At 40.9% G+C, this 14062-nt stretch overlaps 1 protein-coding gene across 1 annotated transcript in view; it reads right to left on the minus strand.

Moving 5' to 3' along the window:
• FRMD4B (FERM domain containing 4B) overlaps positions 1 to 13862 on the minus strand; it is a 204261-nt gene extending 190399 nt beyond the window's left edge. The window contains exon 1 of the mRNA XM_037743555.1: positions 13391 to 13862. Coding sequence (XP_037599483.1) covers positions 13391 to 13552 — 162 coding nt within the window. The 5' untranslated portion in view covers positions 13553 to 13862. The remainder of the gene's footprint in view (positions 1 to 13390) is intronic.
• Positions 13863 to 14062: the final 200 nt, after the last annotated feature.

Consider the following 14062-nt stretch of genomic DNA (forward strand, 5'->3'; position numbering starts at 1 on the left):
TGAGGTGGGCGGATCACAAGATCAAGAGATTGAGACCATCCTGATCAACATGGTGAAACCCCATCTCTACTAAAAATACAAAAAATCAGCTGGGCATGGTGGCAAGCGCCTATAGTCCCAGCTACTTGGGAGGCTGAGGCAGGAGAATCACTTGAACCCGGGAGGTGAAGATTGTAGTGAGCCCAGATCACACCATTGCACTCTGCCTGGTGACAGAGCGAGACTCTGTCTCAAAAATAAATAAATAAATAAATAAATAAATAAATAAAAAATAATGAATAATGTTATCTGATAGAATGGTAGTTTTAAATGATGGTATCTAGTGCATATCATGTGCCATTCTTTTTAAGCATCATTTATGTGTGTATATGTGTGTACATACCTACGCATATACATACACAAACATTCATTTATTTTTCACAATTACCCTAGGAGGCAGGTATAATATTAATATTTCTATTTTTAAAATGAGGCACAGACATGGAGTATCTTGCCCAAGGTTACACACGTAACGGGTAGCCAAGCTGGGATTCGAATTTAGGCAGTGTGGTTCTAGGGTTTGTGCACTTAAACCCCTAAGATTTGCAAGGACTCCCTTGTGCTGATGTGAACACCTCCATGATTTGACTTTAGGGATAACTGGGGTGAGAGTAGGAGAAAGAACTCTCAGCCAGGTGTTTGTGGATACTTGCATGTTTGCAATTAGAAATTAACAACTTCACTAAGACTTTGTCTTTTTTTGAAGTGGAAAGGCTACTTAAAGAAATAGACCAGGCAGTCTTATCAACCCTTTTTACTTTTGTTTAGATGAGTTCATCGAATCCAGCTATGGTTACAGAGTTTGATAGAGGGAGAAATTAGAGACTAGGACAATCTTAGACAGAAATGTAGGTAAACGAAGAAAAGAAAGAGGCTGACTTTAGGTAAGTGGCAAACTAAGTTCATCTCATTCAGTGACTCAAGTGGATGAGATTAGGATTTAGAAACATCTGAGCTCCAATCTTTGCTCATGAACAAGTTAATTAACAACTGTGAACAATTTCTGCCTTTGCCAAATAGGTTTAATTATACCTACTTAACATCATTAGAATAATTTTTTAAAAACGGTAAATATTAAGTGCTCAGCACTGTGTCTGACATAGAGAAATGTTTATCAAATAAAAATAACTAACCAGACATGGTGACTCACGCCTGTAATCCCAGTACTTTGAGAGATTGAGGTGGGAGGATTGCTTGACAGCAGGAGTTCAAGACCAGCCTGGGCAACAGCAAGATTCTGTCTCCATTAAAAACAAAAATTGCTGGGTGTGGGGGTGCGTGCCTGTAGTCATAGCTACTTTAGAGGCTAAGGTGGGAGGATCTCTTGAACCCAGAAGTATAAGACTGCAGTGAGCTAAGATTGCACCAATGCACTCCAGCCTGAGACACAGAACAAGACCCTGTCTCAATCAACCAACCAACCAACCAACCAACCAATCAATCAATCAATCAATCAATAAATGCTTAAGATGAGCCAGGCACCCTAGTGAGAGCTTCATTTACATAATCTTGTTTTGTCCCCTCAACAACCCTGGGAGGTAGGCACTGTTATTTTCCCATCTTATAGAAGATAAAATGAGGCACCAAGAAGTCAAGTAACTTGTCCATGTCACACACCTATTAAGTAGGGTGTTTGGGCTTAAATCCTGGTCAGAGTTTGCACTCTAGCATGATAACTTTTGGTTTAGAATCAAGTTTTTGCAAGGCATCCAAATTTTTACATTTGAAGAGCTGCTATTTCTCCATCGATGCTGTCTTTAACCTTTATGCAAACTTAAAAAATCTTATCTTTTTGTAGGTAAACAAACAGGCTTAGAAAGGGTAAGGAGCTTGGTTCAAGGTCATATAGCCGATAAGTGATGGAGATTTGATTTTTATCCCAGGTCCAGCTGACTCTAGCCCATTCAATTTCCCTATTTTATCAAGGACTTTTTCTCTCTTAGGTAATAAGCATCTAATCGAATTTTAATAAGACAAACTAATCCCTGTAAAAATATTTGCTGGCTACACTACCCAAGGGTAGCATGATGCTTATAATAACCAGGTGTTCTTAGCAGTTGCAAATCTCAGGGTCAGATCAGAGGACAGCCCACATAGAGGGGAAAGATAGCCACCGTACATGAGGATATAGAGTTCTTACTACTATGGAGTGAGGCTCAGAGTTGGGAGGAAGAAAGTTTAATAGCTTCCTGTTAGAGAGACAGAAACAAAGCAACTAAAAGTTGTGAACATGTTTGCTTTTCTAGTGTAAACCAAACAGAGAGAAGCATTAAGATGTTAGTGCTGCCTGATGAAAACCTGTGCCATAAAACCATGTGTCCACAGTGTCTCTACACAGTGGTCAGTGGTCCCCTTTCCTGGTGGCCATCCAGACTATAATTCTTCATCTTGGGTGGTAAGAGGAATGAGTCAAGTCTTCTGCAAATTTTAGAAGCTTCAAAGGTTATTCAGGTGCATAAGAAATTATGAACAATGCATATATGAAGATAACTTGCTAGGCATCTATCCAACCATTTATCTATCCACTCACTTGCCTATCCACACACCCACCCATCCAATCATCCATCCACCCATCCAACCAAACATCTATCTATCTATCCTACCTACCATTCATCCATCCAACATCTATCCATCTAACACCCATCTACCTATCCATTCATCCAACCAACCACCCACCTACCTGTCTACACATCCACCATCCATCCATCCATCCATCCACCCCTTCCATCCATCCATCCATCCATCCATCCAATCATGTATTTAACTAACCATCCGTCTATTGATCTATCCATATAACAGTGTTTTTAGTGCTTTTAAATATTAATACATTTAATTTTTATAACAATTCTAAGAATATAACTCCTTGTTGTAGATACTATAATTGTCCACATTTTACAGAAGAAAAAAATGAGCTTTGAAGAGCTCACATAACCAGCAAAAGGTGAGTTTGGATCTAAACTCAGGCAGTCTGAGTTCATAGACTTCATCTTTAAGCAGTAGGCTATGTTTCCACCCAACATTTGTTGAGTGAATGAATAAATGGACAAATGAAAAAAAATGTATCTTTATGTGTCATTTCTCTTAAAATAAAGCAGCAAGTTTGTGGCCAGAGACTGTTAGCATGCTATTCAAATTCCAACACTGTGACTTATTACCTATTATAATAGGAACATAAAATCAATAAAATGAGGTTCATAATAACATGTTGAAATGGATAAAGATAATACACAACATCTAATAAAGTGTGTAAAATCTAGCAACTCTCCTTTTCATTATATGCCATACAGAAAGTCTCGCTCTTATGCACAAGGAGACAAGTCCAAAAATTTTCACTGTACTGTTATTTGGAAATAACTTATGTCTATCAACAAGAGATTGATATATTCATGCAATGGGATATAGGGTTAAAAATGAGTCCAGAGATAAATCCCCGAAATTTATTGAAAGAAAAATAAAGGTAGCAGAATGATGTATACATATATAAGTTTTACAAACACACAAAGTAATATATATTGTTTATAGATACAAACAGATGTGGCATAATTATAAAAACATGCCTGGGAATAAAAAAACTGCAGGGAAGGATTTTCTAGGGAGAAGGAGGAGGTACAAAGGAGGTTTCAGCTGATTCAATATAATTTTATTATATTACAGAAAAGTATCCAAAACAAACATGGCAGATTATTAATAGGATGCTTTAAACAGTGCTGGGAGCCCAGATTTTTGCCTATATTATCTTTTATATTTCTGTATATTGAAATAAGCCCTAAAAGTTTTTTCTTCTTAAAGATAGTACACGCAAAGTGCCAAGCATAAGGCCTAGCACATAGTAAGGCCTACCATATAGCAGCTACTTAATAACTAGTAGCTGTTAGTCAAGGCAAGATGGCAAGGTTACATAAAAGTATCATTTAGAGGGAAAACAGCTATGTAAGCAAAAAGCTTTACCCAAACAGACACATGAAATTTAAGAGACAAAATAATGACTAAAAAAGACATTAGGGGAAAACGGACTATTTATCATATTTGCTAGCATTTTTCATAGGAAATGTTTATTTCAAGGATGCCAGAATGTCTATCTGTTATGTATATACTTATATACACAATATATGTAATTACATATGGGTGCTAATTTTAATTTTTTTCATGAGATCTTAATTTCTGCCTCCTTTCCATGTTGTAAGTCATATGGTCTTGTTTATAAAATTTAGAACTGCAGATCTGATTCCTCATTTGAGTCATTCAAACTTTTCCACAACAACCAACTGGGACATCAAAAATATAATGTTCAGAATAAACATAAATAGGGGATGAATGAGAAAGTTATTTTTTGCTACAAGCTCCACCAAGAAAAGATGGAATGAGAAAAACAAACATTCATCTCAAGAGTCAGGAGAATCGGTTCTTGATGCTTTTCAAGCTGTACAACAAAGGTTCAAAAATGCTTTTTAAAGAACCTGAGACTAATCTTGTTGCATTTAAGTGACATGGTTCTTTTAGAAATTTGTGTCAGGTGATGGGCTAAAAAATAAGATATAAAATTGAAAATTAGTTTTTGGGTAACTTGGCATCTTAGTTCTCTGCCATAAAATCTTTGGTTACCAGAAAAAGTAGAAGATGAATTTTCTCAGTGATAAGTAGACTCATTTCATTTATCACCCAAGTTTTCTCTCCTTTCTGTATGTGTCAACCACTACTATAATGGTAAGTAACTGAGTCCGCTGCTGTCCAATCTCTTGAAAAAAGTGTAAGAAGCAGTCAGGAAACCTCTCTGAAGGCTGGCTGTGTTTTAAAGCTAGATTTTACAACCTCACGTCAATGCAATCTCACTCCCCACTTTCTTCCTGCTGGCCTTCAGTTTAGGCTTTGGTCCTAGCACCTGTTGGGGAGGCATCTGAAGAAGGTGCTTGATGTGTTGCCCAAACTTATTTCCCCAGCTGTTGGGAGTGTTGTGAACCCACAGCGCTCAGCCCCCTCTGGAAATTGCAGTCTCTTAAAGAGGCTGCCTCCTCCAAGGTCATCCCATCCCCCTTTCCAAGGGCAGCCCATCTCCAATAATGGATTAATGAGGGTTGGGGGGAAGACCTAGCCCTCTTGTAACAACTTGGGACAACTCTCAGCTTCAGAGCTACCTGGGAGGTCAGCTGCAGTTTTTGTTGAGAATGAATTCTAACTCAACTTTTCCCTTTGCTTAATCCTATTTTTTTTGGAGGCAGAGTTTCACTCTGTTGCCCAGGCTGGAGTGCAATGGCATGATCTCTGCTCACTGCAAACTCTGCCTCCTGGTTCAAGTGATTTTCCTGCCTCAGCCTCCCAAGTACCTGGGACTACAGGTGTGTGCCACCACACTTGGCTAATTTTTTTGTGTTTTCAGTAGAGACAGGCTTTCGCCATGTTGGCCAGCTGGTCTTAAACTCCTGCCCTCAAGTGATCTGCCTGCCTTGGCCCCACAAGGTGCTGGGATTACAGGTGTGAGCCACCAAGCCTACTTCTTTTTTATTCCCTTCTCCAGGTGTAGGTCCTCAGAGGGCTTTCTAATAAACTTCCTGCTTATTAATCTCTGTTTCAGAGTCTGCTACCTAAGGAACCAAATCTGCATCAGCATTCACACTGTTCTGTGGCAGGCAGACTTGGTTTGCCTGGCCCCTGTGGTTGGGTGGGTATATGACCAGTTCTGCCCATGACTGAGAAGTGACATGAGCCACTTAGAAGCGAACTACTTAACTGCCAGGACCAGACTCTGAAGAGCTCTTCACATTCTATCACAGCACCTGGCAATGTTTAAGAACATTCTGTGGGCCTGAATGACAGTAATCAACCAAGCTTCCAGCCAACTAGTGATTGGATAGGTAGTAGGAGCAAAAGTAGAAAAAATTATTAAGCCGCAAGGATCCTGGGGCTGTTTGTTGCCATGGCTAACCCCATCTAACCTGACTGATACACTGACATCACTACAACAGCATCCAAGCTTGCCTTGCCTTACTGCTTCTCTATGCAACACTTTCCAAATCTATCAGCCTCATGGCTGCCAGTGCTATTTCTAAGTCAACTCCTTCCTTTCCTGCAAAGATCTCCCGTAAACATCAAAATTCTAAAGTACAAGGTCATTCAAGTTCAGACATTATTCTCAATCAAAATCTCTGTGTCTTTGTCTCTCTACTCATCAAGCTTAAAAAAAAAAAAAGCCCTCTTTATAATCTCCCACAAAAGTCATGTTCCATGCCTGAAATACCCTTCTACCTTCCTCCTACTTGTCCTAAAAAGATCAGCTCAAGCATCACCCCCTTCAGGAAGCTTCCTTGGTCCTTCCCTTTTGCATTATTCCTGTGTGGTTTAGACTCCCTCCACAGATCACCTAAAAAGGCAAAGGCCTTTCATAGACCTTGGTTTCCTTAACTGTCTCCCTTACATGAAAATACATTTTCTAAAGCAGGGCAAAAGTCTATTTTGACTTTGTGTTTCTAACACCTTGACATAGAAACTGGGACTGGGTGAGCACTCAATAATTATTTTAGGTATGAATGAATGAACAAATGAATGAATCAATCTATGTCTCCAATCATATTTTACAGAGAAAGACCTAGTAAAGGTAAACTGAGCACTCATCCTGAACATTTGTTTTTTAATTTCTTAGTAATTAGATTTTTTTTTTTTTTTTGAGACTGGGTCTCACTCTGCTGCCCAGGCTGGAGTGCAGTGGCACAATCTCAGCTCACTGCAGCCATAGCCTCCTGGGATCAGGTGTTCCTCCTGCCCCAGCCACCTACGTAGCTGGGACTACAGGCACACACCACCACACCTGGCTAATTTTTGTATTTTTTGTAGAGGTGGGGTTTCACCATGTTGCCCAGGCTGGTCTCGAACTCCTGGGCTCAAGTGGCCTGCCCGCCTTAGCCTCCCAAATGCTGGGATTACAGGCATGAGGTGCCACACCCAGCCATGACCAGGTTTTTGATGAGAACATTTTTTCATATTCCTTTAATTATGGCCTTTTCTTCCTCTAGTATTTTCCACCTTTTTTTCCCCTAGTCCAGGGATTGGCAAACGTTTTCTGTAAAGGGCTGGATAGTAAATATTTTCAGCTTTGTGGGCAATACAGTCTTGTATCAACTACTGAACTTTAAGTAGTCCAGACACAACTGCCTAATCCTGCCATTATAGTGTGAAAACAGCCATAGACAACGTGTAATGGATGAGCCTGGCTGTGTGCCAATAAAACTTTATTTACGAAAACAAGAGGCAGGCCAGACTTTGCCCGCAGGCCATAGTTTACTGACTCCCTTTCTAGTCCAACTAATTCAGAAGACTGTGGAGAGTAAAGGGTGAGGACAAACAAACAATATATAGTATGAAGGGCTCAATATGGAATTGCCCTTTGGAAGACTTGGCCTTTGCCAATCAATGCGATGAGATCCAGAGTTCAGGCATTATCAGTTTGTGGATCATTGGAGTCTTGGATTTAGCAAGACTGTCTCTTCAGAGACCCTAGTCGTACATGGCTGTGACCTCCTAGATTTTAACTATGGGCTTGGCTAGAAGAGGATGTGCGCTACTGTGTGGAACACAGTCCAAATACCCAAGGTCCACCCCACACATGCTGCTGTGGGGAATTTCACAGTCTCTCTTACTGAGCATACTCATGAAACACGTAAAAATGGGAATTTAATTTCCAGAGAACTAGTCTCACCTATAAAAGCAATAGTAATGCCCTTGGCTACCAAGTACCTCTACCAAGTACCTTCTCTGAGTTCAGTGTTAAATCCTTTACATAAACAAGAGCTAACCTTTATTGAGCATTTGCTTGTACCAGCAACAGTGCTGTGTGATACATATGTTACCTCATGAATTTCTCACCCTATTTCATAATGTGGCTACTTCTGTTCCCCCAATCTTACCCAGGAGGAAATGAGGCTCAGAGAGGAAAATCAATTTGTCCAAGGTCAAATTTGCTCAAGTTGAGCCTATAGACTCTGCTGTGTTCTGTGTTGTATGCTGCCCCCTCAGTGCCAGCTACCTGCCTCAGGGGAACTGCCCCAGCCTCTTATTGGTCACTTAAATATCCCAGAGTCAGTGCAATATGCCTCCTGTTGGAGGCAATCACTCCCTTCAGGATTCACAAGAATTTCTACCTTTGGGACACTGGAGAGAAAGGAAAAAACAAATCCCAAGGAATAAACTGAGGGTTTTGTTAGAACATGTCACACTTAATAAAAAGCAAAGGGTGTTGATTATTTTTTCAACAATATTCTGTCATCATTTTCCACTTAACTTGTTTGTTACACCTAATTAATTGCTGTAACAAAATCCAACCAGGCAAGATATAAGCAGGATAGGGATATGGCTGATGAATCAGCTTTTAGCATTTAGCTTAAAGAGAAGGTGAATGCTAATGTCTGCTACTCTAGCCAAATTCAAGGCTTTACTCATAAAGTAAGTCTTTGTTCAAGGCAGCCTCAATGCAGCCTGAGACTGCTTTTTATTTAGTCTCATTACTACAGAAATGCCTTATAGCTAGTATCTTAATTATTCATGGTTTGTTGGCCAATTAAGTCACTTGCTTCTCCAATATCTAGAAATGGAGGAAGTGTTCAATTCCAAAGAAATTATGCCTTCCTAGCTTTGCTGACCTGACCATAATGTTGTTGGCAAATACCTTATGAATAGGTGGGAGATCTTATTTCACTTATAGTATATGAATAAAAAGAACACCCCCAGGAGACTGCCAGGTATTTCATGTAATGGATATCTCCCTTCCCACCCTATTTCTCTCTAGAGTGATTAATCTTTGGCTTTCCTTACAAACAAGACTAGAAGAAGCAAGAAAAATGACACCTTTTTATCAACAAGATCATATAAAATTTGGTTCAGTAAAATATGTAACTCCCCGGTGTGTGTGTCCAGTCCACATGCCTGAAAGCTGTGCAGTGCAGTGGGACGGTCCCCTCTCTGATTTAGAATTTATAATTATGGGATAGGAAAGGGGTATTCTCATGAGAAGCCCCTTAACTCAAATTCCTGTGGCGAAATACAAACAAAGGTATTTAGGTATTTGAGAATTTACCTTTGTACCTATCTTAAAAAATAGCCAATTTTTTTTTTTTTTTTTGGACAGAGCAGTAGATTTGACATTCTAATGATGCAGTGGACATTACTGGTTGCATTTCAGCCAAGCATTTTGCCCTCCTCCCTGTGGTCTAAGTGGGGCCAACCTCACTCCTAGGTTAAGAAATGGCCCATTCCCCCTCCAGCCTTAGCAAATCAATGCAATCCAGTATTTCTTAGCCTTTTAATTCACTTCTTTCTGCTTAAGGAGCCTTTTAGTTTTTTTTTTGTTTTTTTTTTTTTTTTTTTTTTTTTTGTTGTTCCTCTCCTTTTTTTTTTTTTTTTTTTTTTTTTTTTTGTGGCATCTGTTGTTAGGTCTCCTCTCTATTCTATTTTTATGTATTTATTTTGAGACAGAGTCTCGCTCTGTTGCCCCAGTTGGAGTGCAGTGGTGTGATCTTGGCTCACTGCAACCTCCACCTCCCGAGTTTAAGTGATGCTCATGCCTCAGCCTCCTGAGTAGCTAGGATTACAGGTGTGCGCCACCATTCTGGCTAATTTTTGTATTTTTAGTAGAGATGGGGTTTTGCCATGTTGGCCAGGCTGTTCTCGAACTCTTGATATCAAGTGATCCACTCGCCTTGGCCTCCCAAAGTGCTGGGATTACAGGCATTAGCTACCACACCTAGCTACTTTTTGTATTTTAAGTAGAGACGGGGTCTCGCCATATTGGCCACAGTGGTCTCAAACTCCTGACCTCAGGTGATCTGCCCACCTCAGTCTCCCAAAGTGCTGGGATTAAGTGTGAGCCACTGTGCTCAGCCCAACCCGTTTTATTTTAATGTCACATCTATACTATATTTCTGTTTATTTATTCCATGTATAGTTGTATTTTATAAATAAAAGTAGTAAATTTTTTTGCCACCCCTTCTCTAAAATAATTTTTGCCTCTCTTGGGCCATATCGCTCTCACTGAAAACACATGAATTGTCATCCAATACTCTGTGCCAACCAGTGCATGGCATCAAGAGTGGGTACAGACCCTAAATTGGAGTTCCAGCACGTAAACTGGGACTTTTAGTTTTTTTGATATTTGGAGGATATGAGAAACTCTTTTTTTTTTTTTTTTTTTTTTTTTTTTTTTTTTTTTTTTTTTTTTTTTTTTTTTTTTTTTTTTTTTTCCTGGATGTGTGGATATAAGGCCTCAACCTGCTGTGGTTATCTGCTACTGTGAGGAAGAAACCAGATGAAGATAAAGCCAACACATAAGCCAGACCAGGATTGAAAGAATTATGGGGAGTAATTCTTATTTGATCAGCAGAGTACCCTGATCAAACCATACCTAAAGTTCATTCTATTACTAGATTTTCAGCTGTGACAAAAGTCATTTAACTCTGTAGGCAAGTTTGAATTGGGTTTCTTACTATGATTAAAAAAAATCCTAACTGATAGAAAAGATAACATTTATTGAATGCTTTCTAAGGTCCAGGCAGGATGTTAAATATCTTAAATGTCTATTCTTTTATCAACCTCTGTGATTAGTACTATTAATTTCCCATTTTATAAATGATGAAGCTGAAGTATAATAAGATTAACTTACCCATGGTCACACATAGGCAAAGACTGGATTAACTCCCTTGTCTATTTAACTTGCAGCCTAAGGTATTAATCACTTTATGTTACTGTCTTTTAGTTCTACACAATTAAGTCACTAACTTTTCACTTAATATTTGAAAACCATTAAAAAATGATCCTTCCTTGCAAAAGATGACATTGCACAATTAATATTATTCTTCAAAGGCTAAAAATGTTTTTGAAAATCTTATTTTCGCAAAAGCACAGGAAACTGTAGAGATCATTTTCTTCTGATTCTATATTCATAAAAGCCTTTGTTATTTATTTTTATTGATAAATATTAGATGTACATATTTTAGGGGTACATGAGATAATGTGACACATTCATATAATCAAAGCAGGGTAACTGGGATAGCCAAATCTTTAAATATTTTAATTAATTAATTTTTTTAGAGGAGGTCTCCCTCTGTCACTTAGGCTTAAGTGCAATGGATAATTATGGCTCCCTGCAGCCTTGAACTCCTGGGCTCAACTGACCCTCCTGCCTCAGCCTCCTGAGCAGAGATGACTACACGTGCATGACACTACACCTGGCTAATTTTAAATTTTTTTTGTAGAGATGAGGTCTCACTATGTTGCTCAGACTGGTCTTGAACTCCTGGGCTCAAGGGATCCTACCACTTTAGGCTCCCAAAATGTTGGGATTACAGGCATGAGCCATGATATCCAGCCATTATCTTTTCTTTATGCTAGAAACATTCAAATGATTCTCTTCTAGTTATTTGGAAATGTACAATTGATTACTGTTAAAAAGAAGGAGCAGAGACTTAACCTCTTTCTTTTTCTTTTCTTTCTTTTTTTTTTTTTTTTTTTTTTTTTTTTTTAAGAGATGGGTCTCACTATGTTGCCCTGCTGGCCTCAAACTCCTGGGCTCAAGTGATCTTCCTGCCTCAGCCTTCTGAGTAGCTGGGACTACAGGCGTGTAGTACACAGCCTAAATGTCATCATTATTTTAGATGTTCTTATCAATGATGAGATGGTATTGCCTCAGTTACCATCCATTTTATAGAAAAGAAAAAATACATATATTTTAGTAGCTCAGTCTTTCAAATAGCCACTGTGCTGAAAAATTATCAGTCAACCTTACATAGAGCCCACAATGTCTCAGGTTTCTGGAATCTTTATTTTTGAATTGGTCAGTAACAGTATTAGAGATAAGCCATAAATCCTCTGAATCCTTGGGGAGTGAGGCACAGAGTCTTTCTGGTTGGCTACAATATTTGTGATCCGTTTTTGAAAGTTTCTCAAACATTAAAATGAGAAAACAAAATTACACAAGGGGCACTTATTCTACAGACCAGACTGAACAGGGATTTCCCAAGAGATGGGTGGGGGGAAGGCTTTAAAGACAGACACCTCTCTGGCTCCAAAAAGCCAGGGAGCTATGTAATGTGGCCAGATGGGATATATCTACAATTCCCTAATACTCTCAAGCCCTCACATGCTGCCCTGGTTCCCAACCTGCCTTTCATATTCCATTTCAAAATGCAAATTTTCACAGATATGTTATATAAAGCAGAAGCAGTGAAAGCACAAGTTCAAATATTCCTCATATTTTGACAAGGATGACAAGGGGATGCTGACTCTTTAGACTTCCATAGTCCAACCTTAGGTGCTGGCCTCTTCATTTTGCCTGACTGATGGAAGACTATGGTTTGTCAAAATCAAGTGCTTGATCACGTCTGAGACACAATATAATGCGATATAAATTCTAGACATATGAGGAATAGGGTCAAGTGGGGGAATCCAGGAACTGCAACAAAGCTATTCCACCTCACAGGAAAGAAAATATGATATTATGTTTCCACTGTAAACACCAGGTATATTTCTAATTAAACAATGCAGATTTAAAAAAAAATCTCAACTATATTAACTACCAAAGCACAGGACTTTTAAATTCATAAATTACTGTTAAGAAAAAAAAATCCAGGCAAACTGCAGTCCCAGAGAGGATGAATGGTCTCCTAGTTGAGCAAAGTTGCTGCATTTTTTTCCCTGCAGGGTCGGACCAAGCAGAGACATAAAGGGGCTGTGCTGTGTGACAGGGAGTAAATCCTAACATAAGCATTCCAACGTGTAGCCCAGCCACCTCTCTCTTCCCCAGCCTGTCATCCTCCTGCAAAGTGTTCACAATTTGCTGTCTTTCCTTCCAAAAGCCAGTAGACACAGAATCAGCTTTTCCTGGCTGTGCCTTACAAGTTGGGGCAGCCTGATGGAAAACTGAAAATCCAACGGAAGAATGCAAATCCACCAAGCCCCCCTCTGCCAGCAAATTGGTGTGAAACCGTTGCTTCAGAAGCAGCCATCCCCACCCCAATGAAATTAAAAAGAAGCACTCATTTGAATATCTAAGTGGCTTTCTGCAGACCCTCTGCTGCAAAGCAACAGCCTTCCTAGCCAAGCACCAACCAGTACACCATCGCTCTGTAACAGATGTCTGCAAACGCTGGGACTATCTCGCAAGTGCCCCCCATGCCGGATTTGAGAAATTCACGAGCTCTGTCAAGCAGTAGTTACCTAGAGCTGCTGAATGTTTGACCCAAGGGCCAAGCAGTCTGCTAAGAGTTTAACCAGAGCCAGAGGGGGAAAGAATAAAATCATACAGGTGGAACCGCCTTCCCATGAGTGCTGGGCATCCAGCAGGGGCCCTCGGGTGGCGCACGCTCCGGCTCACCTGGTACACGTCCTGCAGCCCGCACCACGTCCGCAGCACCTGGTGGCAAGCCCGCAGCCTCTCCGTGTACCATCTCCGCAGCGTGGACACGGTCAAGTTCCACACGAAGCGGCTGCCGCTGAACAGCAGGTCTTCCACGCCACACATGAACACCGAAGCCATGCCTCCTCCTTCGCTCCGAACCCGAGGGTCCTGGCTTTCGCTGCTGCAGCCCCGATCCCAGCGGCCCGCCCGCTTGGGCTCCCGACGCCGGCTTCTGCTGGCTGCCAGGGGGTCAAGCCTGCCACCAAACTCGTCTTTCACCGTGCGTCCTGGCCAGGCTCCGGCGGCATGCCCTGGGATTGGGCGCCCGCCAGCCAACGGCTGCGACTGGCACACAGAAGCCCAGTGTCCACCCCCGCCCGCTCGCAGCGCCGAGCGAGCTGTGCTAAGCTCCACCAAGCTAGCCCTCGGCGCTCCCAGGGCACGGGAAGCCCTGGCCGGCGAGGACTCCCCCTGGCGCTTCCCCAGGGCGCGCGGCAGGGACAGAAGCGGAGCAACTCTTTGCAGGCAGAGAGGGGAGCTGCATTTCAGCACACTTGGCTTCACGTCTTCCGCGCGCGTACACACACACACACACACACACACACACACACACACGCGCGCGCGCGCACCCGGCCGAAGAGTCCCCTA

The sequence above is a fragment of the Cebus imitator genome, unplaced genomic scaffold (assembly GCF_001604975.1).
Source record: "Cebus imitator isolate Cc_AM_T3 unplaced genomic scaffold, Cebus_imitator-1.0 Scaffold147, whole genome shotgun sequence".
In the NCBI taxonomy this organism is placed as follows: domain Eukaryota; kingdom Metazoa; phylum Chordata; class Mammalia; order Primates; family Cebidae; genus Cebus; species Cebus imitator.